This window comes from Convolutriloba macropyga, chromosome 1 (genome assembly GCF_964194025.1).
Source record: "Convolutriloba macropyga chromosome 1, txConMacr16.3, whole genome shotgun sequence".
NCBI lineage: Eukaryota > Metazoa > Xenacoelomorpha > Acoela > Convolutidae > Convolutriloba > Convolutriloba macropyga.
This window is the reverse complement of record NC_134468.1, coordinates 43,992,472-44,014,362: the sequence shown is the minus strand read 5'-3', so window position 1 is coordinate 44,014,362 and position 21,891 is coordinate 43,992,472. Positions and strand designations below refer to the sequence as shown.

Sequence of the window (21,891 nt, the reverse complement as noted above, 5' to 3'; positions counted from 1 at the left end):
CTCAGCTTGGGATTGCCATAACTGCGTTTTTGATTTATTTTTTTTATTTTATCAGTTTTTGTGCTCTTATCTGTCTTTGTGCTTTTACTCTTATTGGAGTTGACGATTTCGTTCCATGAAGTAGCGATCTATGTTGACCAGGCCAGACGCTACGTAATTGATCGGCTACATAGTGGGAAAACTATCCATGCAGTAGTTTTTAATGATTTTTTCGATTTGTAGAACAACCAGATTGTTATGAGGAACATCAACAGTTTTAAAATGAGAAAAACGTTTCAACATTCAGTTAACAGTTGTAAACCAAAATGTAAAAAGGTAACATGCCTATTTTTCAGAAGCAGTGTTCACATATGCAGTTTAATTCTTTCAAAATTGTTAGTAATGAAACTTATCATCGCTGAAAGTCAGCTCATTGTTTCCCTGTTTGCGTCAGTGGTACGTATTAAAAACATGAATTTGCAAATAGAGCATTCACAGTAGAAAAAAAGTTTATTAGAGGCCAGTTTAGATTCACTTTTATAGCGTGCTCCCGAATCGAAAACAAAAATTTGTCAGATTCTTCGAAGATTCTTATTCGTCATTTTTAAATCTTACAACATTTTCACAATATCTGACAAGATTAGCTTTTTCTTACAAGGCTCTTTCAAAATATTTTTTTCTTGCAGGATTCTTGAAAAATTAACTATCTCTTGCAAGAGCTTACAAATTAAATTACAAAGTAAACACTCTAGACCCAGGTAAAAAAATGTTAATAATACCCGAACGTGACATACCCCACTGTGCAAGAAGAAACATTACCCTTTTGGAGATTCCTACGGCCACGGGTAGTACTAATCAAACCAGATCTACTATAGATACGCTTGTAATGCTTTATGAATTAAAAATAATCGCTTCTTAAATCACATGAGAATATTTAAGGGACATAAAAAGTTCAGAAACAACATTTTGGTTGGTCTGTATATGACATTGCGATTAATAAATTTGACTCACCAGGGATATGGTAAGACATAATACAATGAGTCTCGGTAATGTGTGTTTGCACATTAGGTACCGACCCGCTGATCCACATTTTTGATTTAACTGTCTTCCAAAAGAGGAGGAGACTTGAAGATTTTTTTAAAAAAAATTACAGCTATCTCAGAAAAATAATTAATGAGTGAAAAAATGCCTTTCACTCAAACCGCTAAACTAATTAAACAAGGCCGTTGAGAGGGCCAATGGGACATGCCATTAACAAGACTATGAGACAAGAAAAAAAACAAATAACAAAACCAAACATTTACTACGACCAAAACTAGATGTTAATTTTTAAAAAAAATTAGCAAGGTAAAAATGGGATCTCAAAAAAACACTAAACACGACCTGAAAACTTACAATTCACAAAACAAGAACGCAAATGGAAAAATCAGAAAAAAGAGTTTCAATTTTTTTGAAAAACTGAAAAGTTAAGAGCCATAAAAACTTTTAGCAATCAACTGAAATGATTAAATGTTTCTTTTATATTCCTAGAGAAGCCATCGAGACCTCTTATTATACAGAATATGTCTAACAACTATTAAAAGACAACAAATTGTGAAAACAATGGAAACTTCAAAAAAAGTTTGATAAAAATTAGTGCCCAAGCCACTAATATCCTCAACTTTTACCTAGTATAAAATGACATATAAATGAATAGGCCTGCATTCGACGCCAGCGGGTCTTTTAAATTGGTTTTCAATTTGACAAACCCCCAAGTCACAAAAAGTTTCAAGAAAGTTTGTAAAATAGAAGCCAGAAAACCAATTTCTTCTAGGAAAAAGGATAATTAAAAACCAAATTTGGCAGCAAGAAAGCTGACAATGATGAATCTAAGCAAAAATCTACCTGAAATAAGGAAAAAAGGAAAAAAAGCCGAAAAAGTTCAAAATTACAATGATTTTTTCTGATAGAAAAAAGTTCAATGTCAAGAAAACCTTTAGCTATAGAATTAAAAATTTAAAGTGGTTAAATGGCACCTTCCAAAAATGTTCATTATCGTAAATATTTCTTATGACTACAAAAAATGACAGATATAGCAATAAATCAAAAATTAAATTGAGCTTTGCAACAAATAGGCGTCGAAGCCGTTAAAACCAAAACCTATTGACTAGAAACGCTTGATAATTTCAATCGCCGTTTAGAAACCACCGTTTTTTATGTGTTCTGCAATTATAGTTATGGTGTGACATGACACTAAAAACAAGTGTACAAACTTCAGAAATTTGATATACGTAAATGTGGAACCTTTTAGTCTCAAAGCCTAAAAATCATAATTGAAAACGTAACATGCAGTTAAAACTAACTTTTATTTCGTTAGTGAATGATGTAAGCTCTCTACCCGAATTGAGCTATAAGTTGACAGAAATTAATTGAAAATACGTCAAAATATCAAAAATGTACTACTTTTTTGCTTTGCAAACAAATATTTTTGAAAACAATCAAATCAACAAGCTTGAACAAGTTGTCATCAAAAAACTAAATAAATTAGCTCCTTCACTCCAAAAGACGCTAATTGGACATTTAATTGGCGAGACGAAATTTTTAGACCACTAAACAAAGACAACTGAGAAAACACAAATTTCGAGAAAGAAGTTTTACTCGAGCAAAGTGCCGAAGCCACAAAAACTTTGAACTTTTTCCTGAACAAGATAAGCGCTCCTGGCAACTCATTTGCACGTCAATTTTTTAAGGTAATTTAACGTCATTCCTTTGTAATGCTGTTCCGGTAATTGTTTTAAAGTGATCGAAAAGAGCATAAAAATTGAAAAAAAATTTAAAAAAACAGCAGGTTTTACAATCCGAACCGGAAGTTTAGTCAATCCTGAAATTTCAGAGCATGAAAAAGTTCGCTAACAATTTTAACATACTATATTGAGTAAGTTTGACACAAACATAAGCAAAAATTGATAAACTGTGAAATAAAACAACTGAATTGCCTACAAATGATCAGAAAATTTTAATAATCGATAATTCTGTGGAAAAAAAAGAATTTCAAAAAAATATCTTATTTCTATATTCTATGTTAAAAGGCCTTTCTAATGATATTACTGACAAATCTCTACAATGATTATATCAATAGTCCAAAAATTAATGAACAAAAAACCCATTTGAGTTCATGGTTCCTCCCCCAACAATGTGAGTCGAAAAATAAAATAAGCCAGTGTAGAAATTTGAGAGAGAAGAAGTTACGAGGGGGAAGTTGCAATGAGAGCAATTTATTTTCAATGAAGGGAGAACAAACGCATAAAAAATTCAAAATGAAAAATAACTCAGCATCCAGAATTGTTTCATACCGACAAAAAAATCTCTATTGTTTCTAAATTTAAGTTGATAATGATTTAGTATGTTTGATTTAGTTAGCTTTCAAAAAAGAGATCATTAGCTTTCATCTGTTAAAAACCAAGAATATAATTCTGAATTTAACTTTACATTACTTGAAAAACGACATTTAAATTTGTATCAAGTCATTAGTTGTTAAATTTGATGATATATATTTTTGTATTTTTGAAAAGGAATGATTTCAAATATCAATTTTTTCAGTCGTATTTGGACTCTAGGCAAAATCATTTAAAGTATAATCGGTGACTTACAAAACATAATTTGAAAAAACTTTAAATTATTTTTATCAAATTTATCAGGATTACGTATAGTATAACCCAAATTTGTAAATTTTTACTTTTAAAAAACCAAAGTTAGTAGTTGAAAAAGTATGAATAATAATATATTCCTTTCCTTAAAATTATTTGTGGAAATTTGATTTGCTGCGTTGTTATCAGTTCTTTATTCTGTTAAATTTGCATCCCCTTTGACTACACTTTAATATTGAAACATTTTTTATTAAATCCCCACGTTTGAAGACATCCATTCCTATTCAATGGTACATTTCTTTGGCCTGGATCCATTGTTTCCTGATAAAAAACAAAGAAACTTGTTTTCTGACATGCACTATTTTGCTATTATCATTTGAATTTTGAAAAATTTTAGGATGGGATAGTCAGAAAATAAAAAGCCGAAAAAATGGCTTACAATCTATTTATCGTGCTGAAAAAAATAAATGTAAATAAAAAACTCCATTGTGTTTTTCATATCAATTCAAAGGTTGCGTTTGAAATTTAAATCGTACAACATTTGCACAATATCTGACAAGATTAGTTTTTTTTACAAGGTTCTTTCAAAATTTCTTTTTCTTACATGAATCTTGAAAAATTAACTATCTCTTGAAAATTATTAGTAAATTTTTCTTGAAATTACCCTCTAGACCCAGGTAAAAAATGTTAATAATACTCGAACTTCACATACCACATTTTGCAAGAAAAAAAATTCACCTTTTTGGAGACTCCTACGGTCACGGGTAGTAAATATCAAACCAGATCTACTATAGGTACACTTGTAATGCTTTATGAAATAAAAAGAACCGTTAGCCGATCACATGAGAATTTTTAGGTGACGTAAAAAGTCGAGAAACAACAATTTAGTTGGTCTGTATATACCATTGCGAATAATAAATTTGACTCACCAGGGCTATGGTAAGAGATAAGACAATGAGGCTCGGTAATGTGCGTTTGCACATTAGGTTACGACCCGTTGATTCACATTTTTGATTTAACTGTCCTCCAAAAAAGGAGGAGACGGGAACCTTTTTAAAGAAAATTACAGTTATCTCAGAAAAATAATTGGTGTTTGAAAAAAAAGCCTTTAACTCAAGCCGTTAAACTAATTAAACAAGGCCGTTGTAGTTGGCCGACGAAACATGTCATTAACAAGACTATGAGACAAGAAAAAATCAAATAACAAAAACAAATGTTTTCTGCGACCAAAAGTCAATGTTAGTTTTTAAAAACATTTAGCAATGTAAAAATGGGATCACAAAAAAACTAAAAACGACATAAAATTTTGTAATTCACAAAACATGATCGCAAATGGAAAAATCAGAAAAAAGAGTTTATAATTTTTATAACCTTTAGCTACCAACTGAAATGATTAAGTGTTTCTTTTATATTCCTAGAGACACCATCGAGACCTCTTATTATACAGAATATGTCTAACAACTATTAAAAGACAAAAAATTGTGAAAACAATGAAAAATTCAAAAAAAGTTTCAAAAAAATTACTGCCCAAGCCACTAATATCCTCAACTTTTACCTAGAATAAAATGACATATAAATGAATAGGCCTGCATTCGACGTCAGCGGGTCTTTCAAATTGGATTTCAGTTTGACAAACCCCCGAATCACAAAAAATTTCAAGAAAGTTTTTATAATCGAAGCCCACTGAAGACATCTGAGAAAAACAAATTTAGAGAAAGAAGTTTTACTCGAGCAAATAATCGATAATTCTGTGGAAAAAAGAGAATTTCAAAAAATTATCTTATTTCTATATTCTATGTTAAAAGGCTTTTCTTATGATATTACTGACAACTCTCTACAATGATTATATCAATAGGTCAAAAATTATAGAACAAAAAACCCATTTGAGTTGATGGTTCCTCCCCCAACAAGGTGAGTCGAAAAATAAAATAAGCCAGTGTAGAAATTTGAGAGAGAAGAAGTTACGAGGGGGAAGTTGCAATGAGAGCGATTTATTTTAATTGAAGGGAGAACAAACGCATAAAAAATTCAAAATGAAAAATAACTCAGCATCCAGAATTGTTTCATACCGACAAAAAAATCTCTATTATTTCCAAAATTAAGTTGATAATGATTAAGTATGTTTGATTTAGTTAGCTTTCAAAAAAGAAATCATCAGCTTTCATCTGGTAAAAGCCAAGAATATAATTCTGAATTTAACTTTACATTACTTGAAAAACGACCTTTAAATATGTATCAAAGTCGTTAGTTGTTAAATTTGAAGATATATGTTTTTTGCATTTTTGAAAAGGAATGATTTCAAATATAAATTTTTTCAGTCGTATGGACTCTAGGAAAAATCATTTAAAGCATAATCAGTGACTTACAAAACATAATTTGAATAGGCTTTAAATTATTTTTATCAAATTTATCAGGATTACGTATAGTATAATACAGATTTGTAAATTTATCTGAAAAACAAAATTAGTAGTTGAAAAAGTATGAATAATAATATATTCCTTTCATTAAAATTATTTGTGGAACTTTAACTTGCTGCGTTGTTATCAGTTCTTTCTTTTTTAAATTTGCATCCTTTTTGACTGCAATTTGTTATTGAACCATTTTATGATAAATCCCCACGTTTGAAGACATCCATTCTTATTCAATAGTACATTTTAACGGCCTGGATCTATTGTTTCCTGATAAAAAACAAAAAACTTGTTTTCTGACATTCTCTATTTTACTATTATCAGTTGAATTTTGAAAACATTTAGGATGGGATGGTCAGAAAATAAAAAACCGAACAAATATCTGACCAGATCAGCTTTTTCATACAAGGTTCTTTCAAAATTTTTTTTTTACAGGATTCTTGAAAAATTAACTATCTCTTGCAGGAGCTCACAAAAAAATTTTTCTTGAAAAAACCCTCTAAACTCAGGTAAAAAATGTTAAAAATACCCGAACGTGACAAACCCCATTTTGCAAGAAAAACAATTCACCTTTTTGGAGACTCCTACGGTCACGGGTAGTAAATATCAAACCAGATCTACTATAGGTACACTTGTAATGCTTTATGAAATAAAAAGAACCGTTAGCCGATCACATGAGAACTTTTAGGTGACGTAAAAAGTCGAGAAACAACAATTTAGTTGGTCTGTATATACCATTGCGACTAATAAATTTGACTCACCAGGGATATGGTAAGAGATAAGGCAATGAGGCTCGTTGAGTTGCGTTTGCACAATAGGTTACGACCCGTTGATTCACATTTTTTATTTAACTGTCTTCCAAAAAAGGAGGAGACGGGAAACTTTTTAAAAAAATACAATTATCTCAGAAAAATAATTGGTGGGTGAAAAAAGCTTTTAACTCAAGCCGTTAAACTAATTAAACAAGGCCGTTGTAGATGGCCAACGGGACATGCCATTAACAAGACTATGAGACAAGAAAAAAACAAATAACAAAAACAAACGTTTACTGCGACCAAAACTCAATGTTAGTTTTTAAAAACATTTAGCAATGTAAAAATGGGATCACAAAAAAAACTAAACACGACATAAAATTTTGTAATTCACAAAACATGATCGCAAATGGAAAAATCAGAAAAAAGAGTTTATAATTTTTATAACTTTTAGCTACCAACTGAAATGATTAAGTGTTTCTTTTATATTCCTAGAGACGCCATCGAGACCGAATATGACCTATACAGAATATGTCTAACAACTATTAAAAGACAACAAATTGTGAAAACAATGAAAAATTCAAAAAAAGTTTCAAAAAAATTACTGCCCAAGCCACTAATATCCTCAAATTTTAACTAGTATAAAATGACATATAAATGAATAGGCTTTCATTCGACGTCAGCGGGTCTTTCAAATTGGATTTCAGTTTGACAAACCACCGAATCACAAAAATTTTCAAGAAAGTTTGTATAATAGAAGCCAACTGAAGACAACTGAGAAAAACAAATTTCGAGAAAGAAGTTTTAATCGAGCAAAGTGCCGAAGCCACAAAAACTTTGAACTTTTTACTGAACAAGATAAGCGCTCCTGGCCACTAATTTGCACGTCAATTTTTTAAGGTAATTTAACGTCATTCCTTTAAAATGTTGTTCCGGTAATTGTTTTAAAGTGATCGAAAAGAGCAAAAAAATTGAAAAAAAATTTGAAAAAAAACAGCAGGTTTTACAATTCGCACCCAAGAATAAATCAAAACTAGCCTTAAAGTTCTGCCCTACATTAGAAACAAGACAACGTTCCAAAAAATAGCAAAATAAACAGTTTGGCGAAAAATAATCAGTAAAACAAAAATAGTTGTTGATAACTTGATTATTATCGAGTTAAATTGGCTAAGAAACCTGCCATTTTTTTAAAATTCCTCTACAGTCTTATATTGAGCGAAAGTATAATTTGTCGTCTTTGATATTTGAGAAATTGTTATCGATAGTTTTCAGATGAGCAATTTCGTCTATTTGTCACAAAGTGTGCTATTGAAATTCGTTTTTGAAAAGGAACGTGAAAAATTGAGCCTAAATGTTTGCAAAAACTTCGGATAAAATTGCCCAGCATATTTTCGAATTTATTGCTCTGTTTTTTCTCGAAACTTAGTTGAATATGAAATAGTAGAACACATAAATCAATGAATTGTCCAGAAAATCTAAGACCGCTTTAAATTTGAGCTGATGTCCAAATGAGTTCCAAATATTCAATCAAGAAACAGAACACTATAAAAAAAATTTCATTGATATGCTTTTTCGTATCACTTTCTTTTGTTTCAAGGCGTTCTTTACAGTTTACGTCGTTTAACTTAGTGATTTTTTTACCAAAATTTTTAGTAGAGTAAAAGTAGCACAGAAGGTTCAGTGAAATTTTTAATAACGAGAAAATACACTAATCTGTCTAATTTTGTTAGGTTAATAGGGAGTGATTTTTCTGTAGTTTAATCCAACAAATAAGTACAAATTTTAGAAACTATACAAACTATAGTCTTCATCACGTCAACTGTCAATTAACACTCAGTGATTTGAAACATCATACGCCTTATTACGAAATGAGTGATCTTGACATTTCTTGCAAAATTTGAAACATCTTGCACAGAACATGCTACAACAACATTTCCTCTTCATCCAATCCTGGTAAACTGCAGATCTTAGCAAGGTAAACCAAGAAATTTTCTTGTCCTTTTTATCGGAATAAATAGCATTTTTTTGTTGTTTGTTTGTCTTCTAACTTTGTTAATGTAAAAAATTTATAAAGTAGATTTTCTTTAGCTTTTTTATGGAACCCCAGATTGAGGTACCAGACGGAAGTCAAACGCAAACATTGTGTTTTGTTACGCAGTAAATGAACGAATTTCATCCAATCAGAATCGAGTATTTCTAAACTTTAAAATAAGATTTAAATACGTCCTAATATACGTAGAAAGTTCCGAAAAAGTTCATTTAACCTAATTTTAAGTAAAAATAACCCCTATATGTATCGAATAAGCTGGTTTTCGGCTTAATACTTTTAGGTTTTCTAGACAATTGCCGATTGAATACGAACTGATTTTGACGTCAATGACATCAGACGAGAAAACCTGTTAAATGAGCAACAAAATCTTGCCGTCTAAGTTCCACTTGTTGCTATGTACGTTGTCTACTTATACGTTGCTTTGTCGATAAAAACGTTGCTATATAAAGCGAAAAAAGATTGAATTGAACATATACGAAGAAGTGGTTTTCACCTTTAATATGGTGCCGCTCCGGGTTTATGGGGGTTTACGAATACCCATTTCCTTTTAGCCTAATTGTTGAGATAGTTGTTATTAAATAGATTTCGTTAATGTCCCAACCCGCAACATTGAAGGCCACCCAATAATGCTACGCAATCGGAACAGAAAAGAAACCCCAGACCAGGTCCAGAAACTGAACGCAACCAAAGATGTGTCAAATGGTCCCGCAAAACTCTGCCAGGCTTTTAATATCACAAAAGATGAGTTCAACTGCAAACCTCTCAATATTGACACCAAATCAGACGCCGTAATCGGTGAAACAGTACCTCAAACTTCAGAAAACTTAAAAAATGAAATGGGCCCAGAAAAAGCTGACGAAAGTGAAGTCCCAGAAGATGAAATTGTGGTTTCGACTAGAGTTGGAATCGACGGTTGTGGAAAAGAGGCTGCTGCTTTGCCGCTCCGATTTTACATCAGGAACAACCTTTTTGTCAGTGTGATCAAAAAGGGTCATTCGTGAAGTTTTTGTGCCATGATGTTGCTGCAAGCTATTATGTTATTAATAGCCGCCCTCATCTCAGCGTACCCGAAAAAAAAACTGTAAGACAGAACAGAAATTTTATTTACTGATATTGCACTAAATTGATGAGTTTTAGACGACAAGAAACCCAACCCCTGATTTTTACATATAATTTTAAGGGGTAGTAAAATTAAGCAATATCTTGAAAAATCTCCTTAAAAGGTCAACAATAATCCCCCGCAAACATATTTTTGGGACGGAAAACCATTGATTTTGAAAACTTCTGATAGCTTTACCAAAAATTCAAAAATATTGATATAGTCGATTCGTACATCAAAGAATAACCTCTGATAAAGAGAAAATTGAGAAAGTTATGCTAATTTGTCCAATTTTGAAAATTTTTGGTCAATTTTGATGCAAATCAAAAAAACATAGAATATCAATTTAGAATATTGAAAAACCGTATTTCTGAGTTTAAGACCGTCCAATTTACTGGATTACCGTTCCGTAAACAAGAATTTGCAAACAATTGGCCAAAACTTGAAAAAGTTGGACAAATGCATAACTTTTTAACAAAGTTTTCATAAAAACAATTTTCCTGCCAGAAGGTTCGTAAATTGAGTGAAACTCAATAAGCAAGAAAAGTTTTGAAAATTTTCACAACCTCCGGCCTCCAAAAAAAAAGAAGGATCGAATCCCTATAACTTTTTCTCGTCGCTCATTTATGTACCGTTTCGTCCGCGTCCTTTTCGTCCTTTAACTTTCAATTCTCCGTGTTCCGTTTTTTCTTCAATAACGTCGCTCTCCCAAGACTTTGCTTTTCGTTTTCTTTGTCTACGTTTCTGGATTTTGATGTAGTATGCTGTCATATGTGATGAAGTTTGTTGTTGTTTTTCTTGTAGTATGTTGAGTATGCTAGTATGCTGGTTTGTTTTTTAGGTCTTATAGCTTTCTAGGGTGTGACTTAAGTTTATTCTCGCGTTACGGCTGGATTGTCCTTTGACTTTTCAACTTAACTAATTCACTAGCCTTCCTGTTGTAGTACATTGATCTTGCTGCTCTATGTTTGTGTGTACCTGTATGATTGCTAGTTGGTTTGGTCATGTTGCCTTCTAGGGTGTGACTTAAGTTTATTCTCGAGTTAGGGCTGGGTTGTTTCTTGACTTTTCCAACTATCTTAGTCTACAAATACATTATTGTAGTTTATTCAATTTTGCTTTAGTTTGCTTAATATCGTTAGTAAGCTGATTGTTTGTTTTGGTTTGAGTTTTGCTAGGATGTGACTTAAGTTTATTCTGGAGTTACGGCTAGTAAATTTCTTGACCTTTACATCCTTTTAGTGTACTACTTCATTGCCGTAAATTAGTTTGTTGTTAAATTTGTCGTTATAAACCCATTATGAATTATGTTAGATTGTCTTGCAGTAGCTTCTCTCCTTCTTCCTAGGGTGTGACTTAAGTTTGTTCTGGAGTTACGGCTAGGTTGTTTGCTTGAGTTTTTGCTGCGGTCTGCTAACATAGTTCTTTCCAATCTCATTTACCGCCCGTTCTTTCCCACCGTCCCGTTTCGTTGCGTTGCGCGTTTTCACCAGCTTTCCCGCACGTCCCGTTTGAGTTCCGTCAAGCAGTGTTGGCTCGACTTCTCGTCTGTTCCGTTCCCGTTGCATCGCGCGTTGCTCGCCCGACTTCCCGTCCGTCACGTTTCCGTTTCGTCGCGCGTTCCTTGCTCGACTTCCCGTGTGTCCTTTGTCTCCCTCAGCGTTGAGCGCATAGCGTTCAGCGCTCCACTTCTGTTTTTGTTGGGCAATGTGTGCTCGACAACCTTTTCTGCTCTTAGGGCGGTTTGTCATACAGAGTTCTACAGTGTGCTGTGTTTGGTGTCTTTTGCGTTGGGTTTGTTTTGCGTGGGTTTGATTTGTTTGGAGTGTGCATATAACAGATAACCGTGTGCAGTGGTAGGTTTGCTGGTCTTTGGAAATAATAGCATCGTGATGTCTAATAGTCTTGATCAAAAAGTCAAAAAGTTGTACGCTGCCAGGTCAAAGCGTGAAGCTGAATTGCATGCTATACATGAAGATATCCTTCATTGTATAAATAATCAAAAAAGGCGAGTGAAAGTTGAACGCCTAGTAACAAAGTGCAACGGAGGATTTTTGACTGTTGTAGACAAAAATGAGGACCTGATTGCATTTGCTGGAAAAACGGGGGATCCAAGTGCACTTGTTCCTTCATTAGAGTCTTACTTAGAGGCAATGACAACCAAGAACGACAAGATCCTAACTTCAGCACGAAACTACATCAACTCTGCTGATGATAAAGTGAGTGAGTTTCAGGAACCGAGGGCTTCCATTCAATCGAGACTTCCCTCATTGATGGCCTTGTCAAAAACTTCTAGTCAGCGTAAACATGATTACGTAATTGCTAAAATGAAGCGCGAAGAAATCGAAAAACAGAATGAGGCAGCCATTCGCCTCGCTAAACAGAAAAAGCAAATGGAAATAGATGAACTGGAGGTAAACAACAGGAAACGGTTGGCAGGGGCAACTCTGCAAGAATTTGAATTGCTGGACGCCGTTTCTAAAGGTAGCCAATCTGAAACAACTGCAAGTGCTAGGAGCTCAATGAGAAGTGAAAAGGCTGTCCAGGATTGGATCAACACCTCACTTGCTTTAAGTTTTAACAATGAGGAGAGAACTAGTGAACCAGAGGTTACGATCGACCCTCCAGAATGTCCTAGCCACAACAACGGCAAAACAGTGGAAGATCAGAACACTAAAATTTCAAGGCATTCTGTTCCAAAAAATTGTCGAGGAATTTACGTTTTAAGCAAAGAGACCTTACAGCAACTCGATCCATATTATACCCCATCTGAAAACCTTTTGGCTGCTGCTAACACACAGGCGTTATACCAGGCGCACCTAACGGCGCAAATGGATCAAACAGGCCAACAAGGCATGGCGCTTCCGAGCACAACTAACCAAGGAACCGCAGATAACCACCCGCCTTCTGTACACGCCCCAGGGGCTTCATCACCACCCATTCAAGAGCCCGTTCGACCACAAATAAATCAAAATAAATCGTTCATTTTTTTCCACACGCTCAACTTCAAATTTCAGAATCCAGGAGACCTGAAACATCAAGTCTGCCCAAGAATAATTCAGCCCAGCGTATATGCTCACGACAACAATATAATTTTGTCCCCGGGCACCAAACGCCACTCTTCCTCCTTTTCCAACAACAAATCATCCAGCCCCCGCAATAAACGTTCCCTTGCACCCAAGCGCCCCACCAAGTCCAATCATTCAACAGCACAACTCCGAACCCGCTCATCCTAACGTCTTTCCCATTCCGAACCCAGTCTTCGCACCTAACCTTACTGCTCCCATCCCACACGCCCCTTTGATTACTCCTCCTCTCGTCAACAACACTTTCCAGAATAATAATAACCAAGTACACAAAGCTGTACGTTCCGTTGCTGCTCCTGTCCCAAATATGCCCAATATCCCATTTGGCCAAAACTTTGTGCCAAATATGAATCATTGGCGGTTTCCACAGCAAAGACCGTCAATAGTCAACCAAGACACAACCGCCGTGAATAGTCTGCCTCCAAATGTACACACCCATATCGCATCATCAAGAACTTATGTTCCACTACGAATTTATCAGAATTCGCCCCCTTTGATTGATATGCAATCACCATCAGGTGCACAGCAGGAAAACTTGATCGCGACTACTAGTAATCTTGTACCTGGTCTAGCCACTCCGGTTTTTCAGCCAACATAACCCTATGTGGGGCCCACTCCGTTGAGTTTGAGTGGTCCGCAGGTGTCTGCACCTGCTCCTCCGATACCGGACAATGCGTCATTGATTAGGGAATTAGCTGATGCAATAACAAGCAAGAGAACCGACCCTTTGCCCGAGTGGAAACTTGCAGAGTTTAATGGCGACCCATTAAAGTGGCATGAGTGGTATGGTAAATTTAAAAGCGCGATTGACTCGCAGTCGCTCACTGATGACGTTAAATTGACATACCTCAAAAAACTTGTCACCGGTAAAGCAAAGATTGCAATCGCCGAGTTTGCTTCCTGTGGTTTAATGTACAAGGATGCACTAAAGACTTTGGAACGTAAATTTGGCCAGCGACAGGCAGTCGTAAGTGCACATTTGGATAAACTAAGCAACTTTCCGCCTCTTAAAATGCACAATAGTGATAACACCATTAACTATTCTGCAGCCATATCCAGCCTCGTTGGGGTTTTCAAGTCACTATCATATGATGCTGACTTGAAGAGCGCTTCCCTACCTAACCAAGTGGTACAGAAGTTACCACCAAACATGAAAGAGTCATGGTCACTCTTTGCGGTTAAGAGGCACTGGGTTAAGCCTACCCTCCTTGACTTTAACGATTGGCTTAAAGAAAAGGCTGAGGCCCATGTTCTTATGAAACAAAGCGCAACCAAGGCCAAACCTGAAGAGAACATCACTTCAGTAACAAAGACCAAAACAGCCTCAAAAGTGTTTGCATCAAACTCACAACAAAGGGACACAAAGAAGCAAATCCCATCTTCTTCCACAAATACTTACTCTCGATGCATTGTATGCAAAGGTAACCACCGGCTACGGGAGTGTCGAGTATTCAAGGAAAAGACTCCAACCCAGAGAGCTAAGTTGGTGGCGGATAACAAACTTTGCTTTTCGTGCTTAAGGGACAAGCACACGTTCCGCCAGTGCCCTCAGCCAAGAAAGTGCCAAGCAGATGGGTGTAATAGTTCGCATAACTCACTATTGCATGGAGCAGATAGAGTTTTCCCAACAAAACAGTCAACAAATCCCAATACTATCCAGTCTTCTGGCAACACAGGTCAAAGTAAAGCAACTACTAGTCAACAGCCTTCTAATAGGACCACAACAATGTCATCTGTTACTGGTGTTAAGGGGTTCCTTCAGGTAACGGAATTGCAGTTGGTCAATTCGTCTGGTTTAGATACCAAGGCTTTAGTATTGTGCGATACCGCCTGCAGTATCTTTTGGGTGGCCGGTAGTCTCGCAGATAGACTCGGTTTGCACGGTAGAGCACTAAAGCTAACTGTCAAGGGTATTAATACCGAAGAAGAAGTATAGACACTAGGATTTGTGAAGTTAGTGTGAAACCAAGAGAACATCAAGATTTCGAACCATTTACCATCAACCCTTTCGTTAAAGAGAGTCTGAACGTCGGCTCTGATATAACTAATGTACAGGCCCTGAAAGAGACTTACTCACACTTAGCGGTCCTTGATCCCGTGGCATATTCCTATAGAGACATTGAGATGATACTCGGACAAGATTTCTATCATGCCATCCGCCCGTTAGAATACTTCTCTGCCGATGAGAAGCGTTCACCCGTTGCCGTACGGTTACCCATAGACTGCGTCTTAAGCGGTCCGTTACCATCAAGTTCTTGTTTAACCTCAACGTGCTTTAAAGTGAATATCGAACATGACAATGAGTTCGCAAGTCAAGTAAAGTCATGGTACGACATTGAATCATTCGGGGCAAACAAGCATGTCGACTCCAGATCTGCAGCAGACGAAAGGGCTCACGACATCATTGAGAGTACCACCGTACTCAATGGCCTGAGATACGATGTCGGAATGCTGTGGGCAGCAGACAACATCCAGCTCCCAGATAATTACTTCTCCTCCCTTGTGCAACTAAAATCGCTCTGAAAACGTTGGGCCAAGGATGAAGACCTCAGAGAGAATTATACTAGTACCATCAAGGAAGACCTAAATAAGGGGTATGTAATTGAGGTTCCGGACGCTCACAAGTTTGAGAGCCGGTCTGATAAAGAGTGGTACCTACCCCACCATCCGGTTTTAAACCCGAACAAACCAGGTAAGGTGCGTAGGGTGCTCAATGGAGCAGCAAAATTTCATGGCGCCTCACTCAATAAATCTTTGCTCACTGGCCCTGATCTGCTCCAAAATCTTATATACGTACTTCTTCGCTTCCGACAACATCCATATGCCGTCTCCGCCGATATCGAGGGAATGTTACCACAGGTTGGCGTGTTACCATCAGATCAACCATCACTTCGCTTTCTGTGGCGGGAGTACCCCACAACTAACGTTGTAGTGTATCAATATACGCGCCATATATTCGGGGCTAAAGACTCGCCCACATGCGCCAACTATGCATTACAACGCACTGCGAGAGAAAATGACAAGTTTTACCCCGAAGCTGCAAAAGCCATCCATGAAAACTTCTACATGGACGATTGTCTTGACTCAGTGGAGTCTCCAGAGAAATAGATCGAAGGAATTGGTACATCTTCTCCATCTCGGTGGGTTCAAGCTTACAAAGTTCGTAAGCAATGTACCAAATCTGGCTGACCGAATTGATGGTTCCGCTCAATCTACTGAGCCCAAGGTTATTGTCTCATGTCAGGAGGATTCATCGCATGTTCTAGGGTTAAAGTGGGATCATACTAATGACACTTTAGTTGTGAGTAGGGGTACAAAATGCGCTATCACCAAGTCCCTCACGCAACGCTTGGTCCTAAGTCTTGTCGCGAAAGGCTTTGACCCCATTGGTCTTGTAGCACGTTTTTCGGTGGGTGGGCGACTGCTCTTGAAAGACATCTGGCGTGTCACAGGACAACAATGGGATGACGAGCTCCAACAGGACATTGTTCAAAGATTTTTGGTTTGGAGTGCGGACTTACCAAAGCTTGAAAACATCAAAATTCCCCGAAGTTACTTTAGTGGACCCTTTGATAATATAGAGTTGCATACGTTCGGTGACAGTTCGCAGGATATTTTCAGTGCGGTCGCATTCTTGCGAGCCCGTGTAAAAACAACTACGGGCGAAGAAAAAACAGAGCTTGCGTTTGTTTAAGGGAAAGCGCGCGTGGCGCCAATGAAATTAATGACTGTCCCAAAACTCGAATTAAAAGCAGTTTTACTTGCCACTCGACTGAAAAGGGAAATTACACAAGCTTTTACCGTACCTGTTAACCAAGTATTCATGTGGACAGATAGCACGACCGTTCTCCAATGGATTAACTTTAATGAAAAGCAACCAATCTTTGTTGCAAACCGCGTTTGTGAAATTTTGGAGTATACCAGCGTTGACCAATGGAACCACGTCACAACTAAAGATGATCCATCTGGCGCTGGCACGCGTGGAATGTCCGCCGAGGTTTTGCAACTAAGCAGTTGGGTCAATGGTCCACATTTCTTAATTAACTCAAGTTTCCCTTTCATGCCGAACAAAGACGTCATTAATAACATCAAACTTGGTGTCAACCAAGCAGTCATTATAGAAGACATTGTTTCTCTCGCAAAATCTGTTAAAAGACAGACAACTCCCGTTCCGTCGTTATTCCCATTTGATAAGTTTAGTTCTTATCAAAAGCCCTTGCGCATTGCCGCATACGTTCTCCGTTTTTTGCCGAAATATGCCGGCTACCGTAACCCCGATGGTAGCATTACCGACTCTACTGAGCTTGACGAAGCCGAGCGTCATCTACAGTATTTGGTGCAAGGAGAGTCTTTTGAAGCCGAAAGAAAAGATCTTCTTGACAATATATTCGTTAAACGGAGTAGCCAAATTGCTCCACATTCACCGTTTATTAGTCCAAATGGGCTAATCCGTTCTGCGGGCCGCATCAAGCGGTTAATTGAAGTTGGGTTTAACGTAAAGTACCCAATCGTCTTAGATGCACGTCATCCGTTTGTAAAACTGTTCCTTGAACACACGCACGTAAAGCATTATCATCAGGGCGTTGAATAACTAAGATCAATTGTGCAGGAACACTACACAGTACTGAAACTAAGATCAACCTTGCGTTCCATCAAAGTACACTGACTGAGATGCCGAGAATTCCAAGCTGCAACTATGCAACTAATCATTTCTGACTTACCTAAAGTGAGACTTGCTTACCAGTCTCCTCCCTTCACGAACACTGGCGTTGACTACTTTGGGCCATTCTATGTTACTGTCCGCCTACTACTGAGAAAAGGTGGGGCTTCCTCTTCACCTGTCTCACTACTCGCGCTGTCCATGTTGAGATATTAACATCCATGGACAACAGTTCTTGTGTCATGGGAGTTGAGCGGTTTGTGTCACGTAGGGGTACACCAGTCATGATTTGGTCAGACAATGGCACTAACTTTATTGGAGCGGAGAAAGAACTCCGAGAAAGTATTGAAAAGTGGAACGTTGTCAACATTGCAGCTGAGCTCGCTCACAAAGGCATAAAGCGGAGGTTCAATCCACCAGCGCACCACATCAAGGTGGTATCTGGGAGAGGTTGGTACGCAGCTTCAAGCGTGTGTTGTATACTATTCTTGGCACGCGTCGCCTCACGGATGAGGTACTGCATACTACCTTTTGTCTCGTGGAGAATGCTCTCAATTCGCGTCCTTTAACACCCGTAAGCGCCGATCCGTGCGATTTGAACGCTTTAACGCCCAACCACTTTCTTTTAGGAGAAAACTTTGCCGGTATTCCGTCTGTTGTCGGCAACAATGAGTTCGACCATCGTAAACGTTACGCCCGTGCGCAGTCGTACGCTAATGCGATCTGGTCCCGTTGGATCAAAGAGTACGTACCGACGCTGAACCGACGCTCTAAGTGGCAGACGCCTGCCGAGCAACACCTTAAGACCGGTGACTTGGTTTGGATAGTTGAGGAAACCAACACTAGGGGTTACTACCCAACCGCTCGGATTATGGAACTCCGTTACGGCTCCGATAGCGTCGCGCGCTCCGCCGTTTTACGTACGTCGACCGGTTCACTCGTCCGCCCGCTTGTAAAGCTTGTACCAGTTTTCCCAACATCTTCTTCCGGGCCGGAGGATGTTACGCAGTAAATGAACGAATGTGATCCAATCAGAATCGAGTTTTTCTAAACTTTAAAATAACATTTAAATACGTCATAATATACGTAGAAAGTTCCGAAAAAGTTCATTTAACCTAATTTTAAGTAAATATAGCCCCTATATGTATCGAATAAGCTGGTTTTCGGCCTAATATTTTTTAGGTTTTTTAGACAATTGCCGATTGAATACGAACTGATTTTGACGTCAATGACATCAGATGAAAAAACCTGGTAAATGAACAACAAAATCTTGCCGTCTAATTTCCACTTGTTGCTATGTACGTTGTCTACTTATACGTTGCTTTGTCGATAAAAACGTTGCTATATAAAGCTAAAAAAGATTGAATTGAACATATACGAAAGAGTGGTTTTCACCTTTAATATGTTTTCAGGCCAAAAATAACGGATGGAGAATTGTCGGTAAGTGTTCTGACCAGAGGTCACTTCCGTCTGGGACACTCTATCGTTTCCGTCTGGTAATGGCCTGATCAGGGGTCACATTCGAGCGCACAAAATTATGACCAGAAGTTACTTCTGGCTGGGGATGGTCTGATCAGAGGTCTGTTCTATTTGTTAATGGTCTGATCACCGGTCCTTTTCGAGTTTTGTGGTCCTTTATAAGGTGCTTACCAACGATCTTGCCAAGATCTTGTTTCTTGTTGCCAGTGCAAAAATGAAGCAAGCTCGTACATATCTTTATGTATTTATAGCAAGTGCCATGTCCAGATCTCCGCAAGATATATCATGTTCTAGTATGTTTGTTATCAAAACCGATCAAACTATCGCTCACTGAATAGAATCTAACGTCCGTATAAATTGATATCCGAGGTACAAGAAATTTCCTAACCTTTCAGTATTAATGAACAATTTTGCTTGCAGTACTGCTGAAAAAAGACATTGTTTCTTTTTGTTACTTTTTTGTACAGAAATAAACATCATGTACCGAAGTGAATCTTTCCATCAACACTATCACTATTTAGTTTCACTATAACTTTTTGAAGTAAATTTAAATTGTAGCCAAATTTTTATACACACACACACACACACACACATATATATATATATATATATATATATATATATATAATATTATATATATACATATATATTAATATACGTATTCATTATGTTGACTTCGATCATGTAATCAAATCATCAAATTAATTAAATCAGTAAGTTTATTGTTTTTCTCACAATGAAAAGATAAGAAACTTAGCAAATGGAAAAAAATGTAACTCCTTTGAATATATGGGGATATTTCAAGTTGGTAGAGGCTCCTATCAAAAATGGGTTGTTCAGATTAACAAATTTTTCTACAAAAATCTGACCAATTTTAGCTAAATTTCATGCATTCATTATAAATAACGTTTCCTAAAGACTCTACTTTGCTAATTTCAACTTTAAATTATCTAAGATCTACGATTAATTCAATGCAACAACTATGTAAAATCTAAGTTTTGGAACACAAAATTATGTAAGATCAACGCTAATTTTTATGCAGATTTATGTAAGATCAATGCATTCTTTCAATGCGAAGTTATGCATAATTATGCAAAATTGATTTTTCAATTCAAAATTATGTTATATCTACGCTAAATTCAACTCAAAGTTATGTAGGATTGGTGCTCAAGCGTAGATTTTAGATAAGTTCTATTCATACGGCACCAATCTTACTTAATTTTGCATTTTTAGCGTTGACATCTAGACTGGGTTCGAATAGCGGTGATTTATTTTTTTCACCGCATTCACGGCATTCACAGCATTTCTTACATTAATTTGCCATAATAGTCTATGAGGTGAATTTCTGTAAGAAATGCATTGAACTTCATGGCGAATTTTGTAAGAAATGCGGTGAAAAGCGGTGAATTATTTTTTTCACCGCATTCACCGCTTTTCTTGCAAAAATTCACCACATTCACCGCATTTCTTGATTTAGACTTGAAAAGTCTTGGGCAGGTCTTGACATGTCTTCACAAGTCTTAAGACTTGAAAGAAAACGCGATCAGTAGTGATTTGCCAAATCAAGACGTGTATTTCATTGGAGAAGTACTAATCAACATTAAAACTCGCTCCGGGAATTTACGTTTATAAGCTCACTATTACACTATTGCTTATTCACGACTCTAGTGCCAATCATTGATGTTTTTGCCTTAGACACTCTTCTCATCTGCCCACTGTCAGACATTTTTCCCTCAGAAACCCAACCCAGTGAAAGTTGTCGGAGAGATCATTAAGTACAGATCTATCGAGGACTGCCTGCCGGGAGTACCGTGCTTGAATGGAGCTCTCGGAGAATTTCAGTTCGAGTGTGTTTGTGACATAAAAACTCCCACCTGCTGGATGCCAGAAGGCTCCATGGTGGCCAATTGTGTACCTGGAAAACAATCGAACGGATTTATTTTTGCAGGCCCTTACCAAGAACACCAAAGAAGGTGGTGACGGGACTTTTGAAAACAGTAAAAGAATTTTTGAGTCTTGAAATTTAATGAGTAAATATCTTTCAGATTTTTTAGAATAGAACCCTCTTAAATTGACATTTCACGTTGACACCTTTCTAATGGTAAGTGATAACTCTGATCCAACTCATACGCAAACCATAAAAGCAAGACAATGGCATATTTCAAAAAAGTTGTGGGTAGATTGCCATAAATTAGCTTCGCTTGCTGCGTAAACGGTTGGTTTTAAAACAGCAATGACAAAAAAAGCTATCTAATGAAATGAACACAGACTTTGTCATTAAATTAAATTGTTTCTAAAAATTTTGCTCAAAGAACTTAACATGCGGTTTACCCGCAAAAGATATAAACAAGTCCAATTGAAGCCAGCAAAAATCATTTTAAGACTGCGGAAAATCACGCGTGAATTAGAACTTATCGCACAAATGAACTTAATAAATATTGAAAAGTAGATTACCCTGAAAAAGAAATTACTGAGTGAAGTACTTCGAAATCAAACGTTAAAATTGGGTGAATTAAAACGAAAAACACAAAAAATGCGTGAATGAAACATAAGAAGTGCTCTTAAAAATCAACATGTAACAAAAAGTAGCAAATAAATGTACTTTCAAAAAGCGCTGCAGAACAGATCTAAAACTCAATTTAAAACCTTTTAAATGCAAAAATTGATATCAAGAACAAGTATTATTCCTTTTTCAGAAGTTCATTCTTAGGGAAGGAAAATGGACGTTGAAAATGGAGCCATGAATGCACAA

At 36.7% G+C, this 21,891-nt stretch overlaps 1 protein-coding gene across 1 annotated transcript; it reads left to right on the top strand.

The window, feature by feature from the left end:
- The first annotated feature begins 307 nt into the window (after positions 1-307).
- LOC142349299 (uncharacterized) lies at positions 308-21,184 on the top strand. Its single transcript, XM_075400771.1, has 2 exons — positions 308-435; positions 20,835-21,184. The coding sequence occupies exons 1-2, from the start codon at positions 382-384 to the stop codon at positions 21,117-21,119; spliced, it is 339 nt and encodes a 112-aa protein (XP_075256886.1). The 5' UTR covers positions 308-381; the 3' UTR covers positions 21,120-21,184.
- The last annotated feature ends 707 nt before the right edge of the window (positions 21,185-21,891 follow it).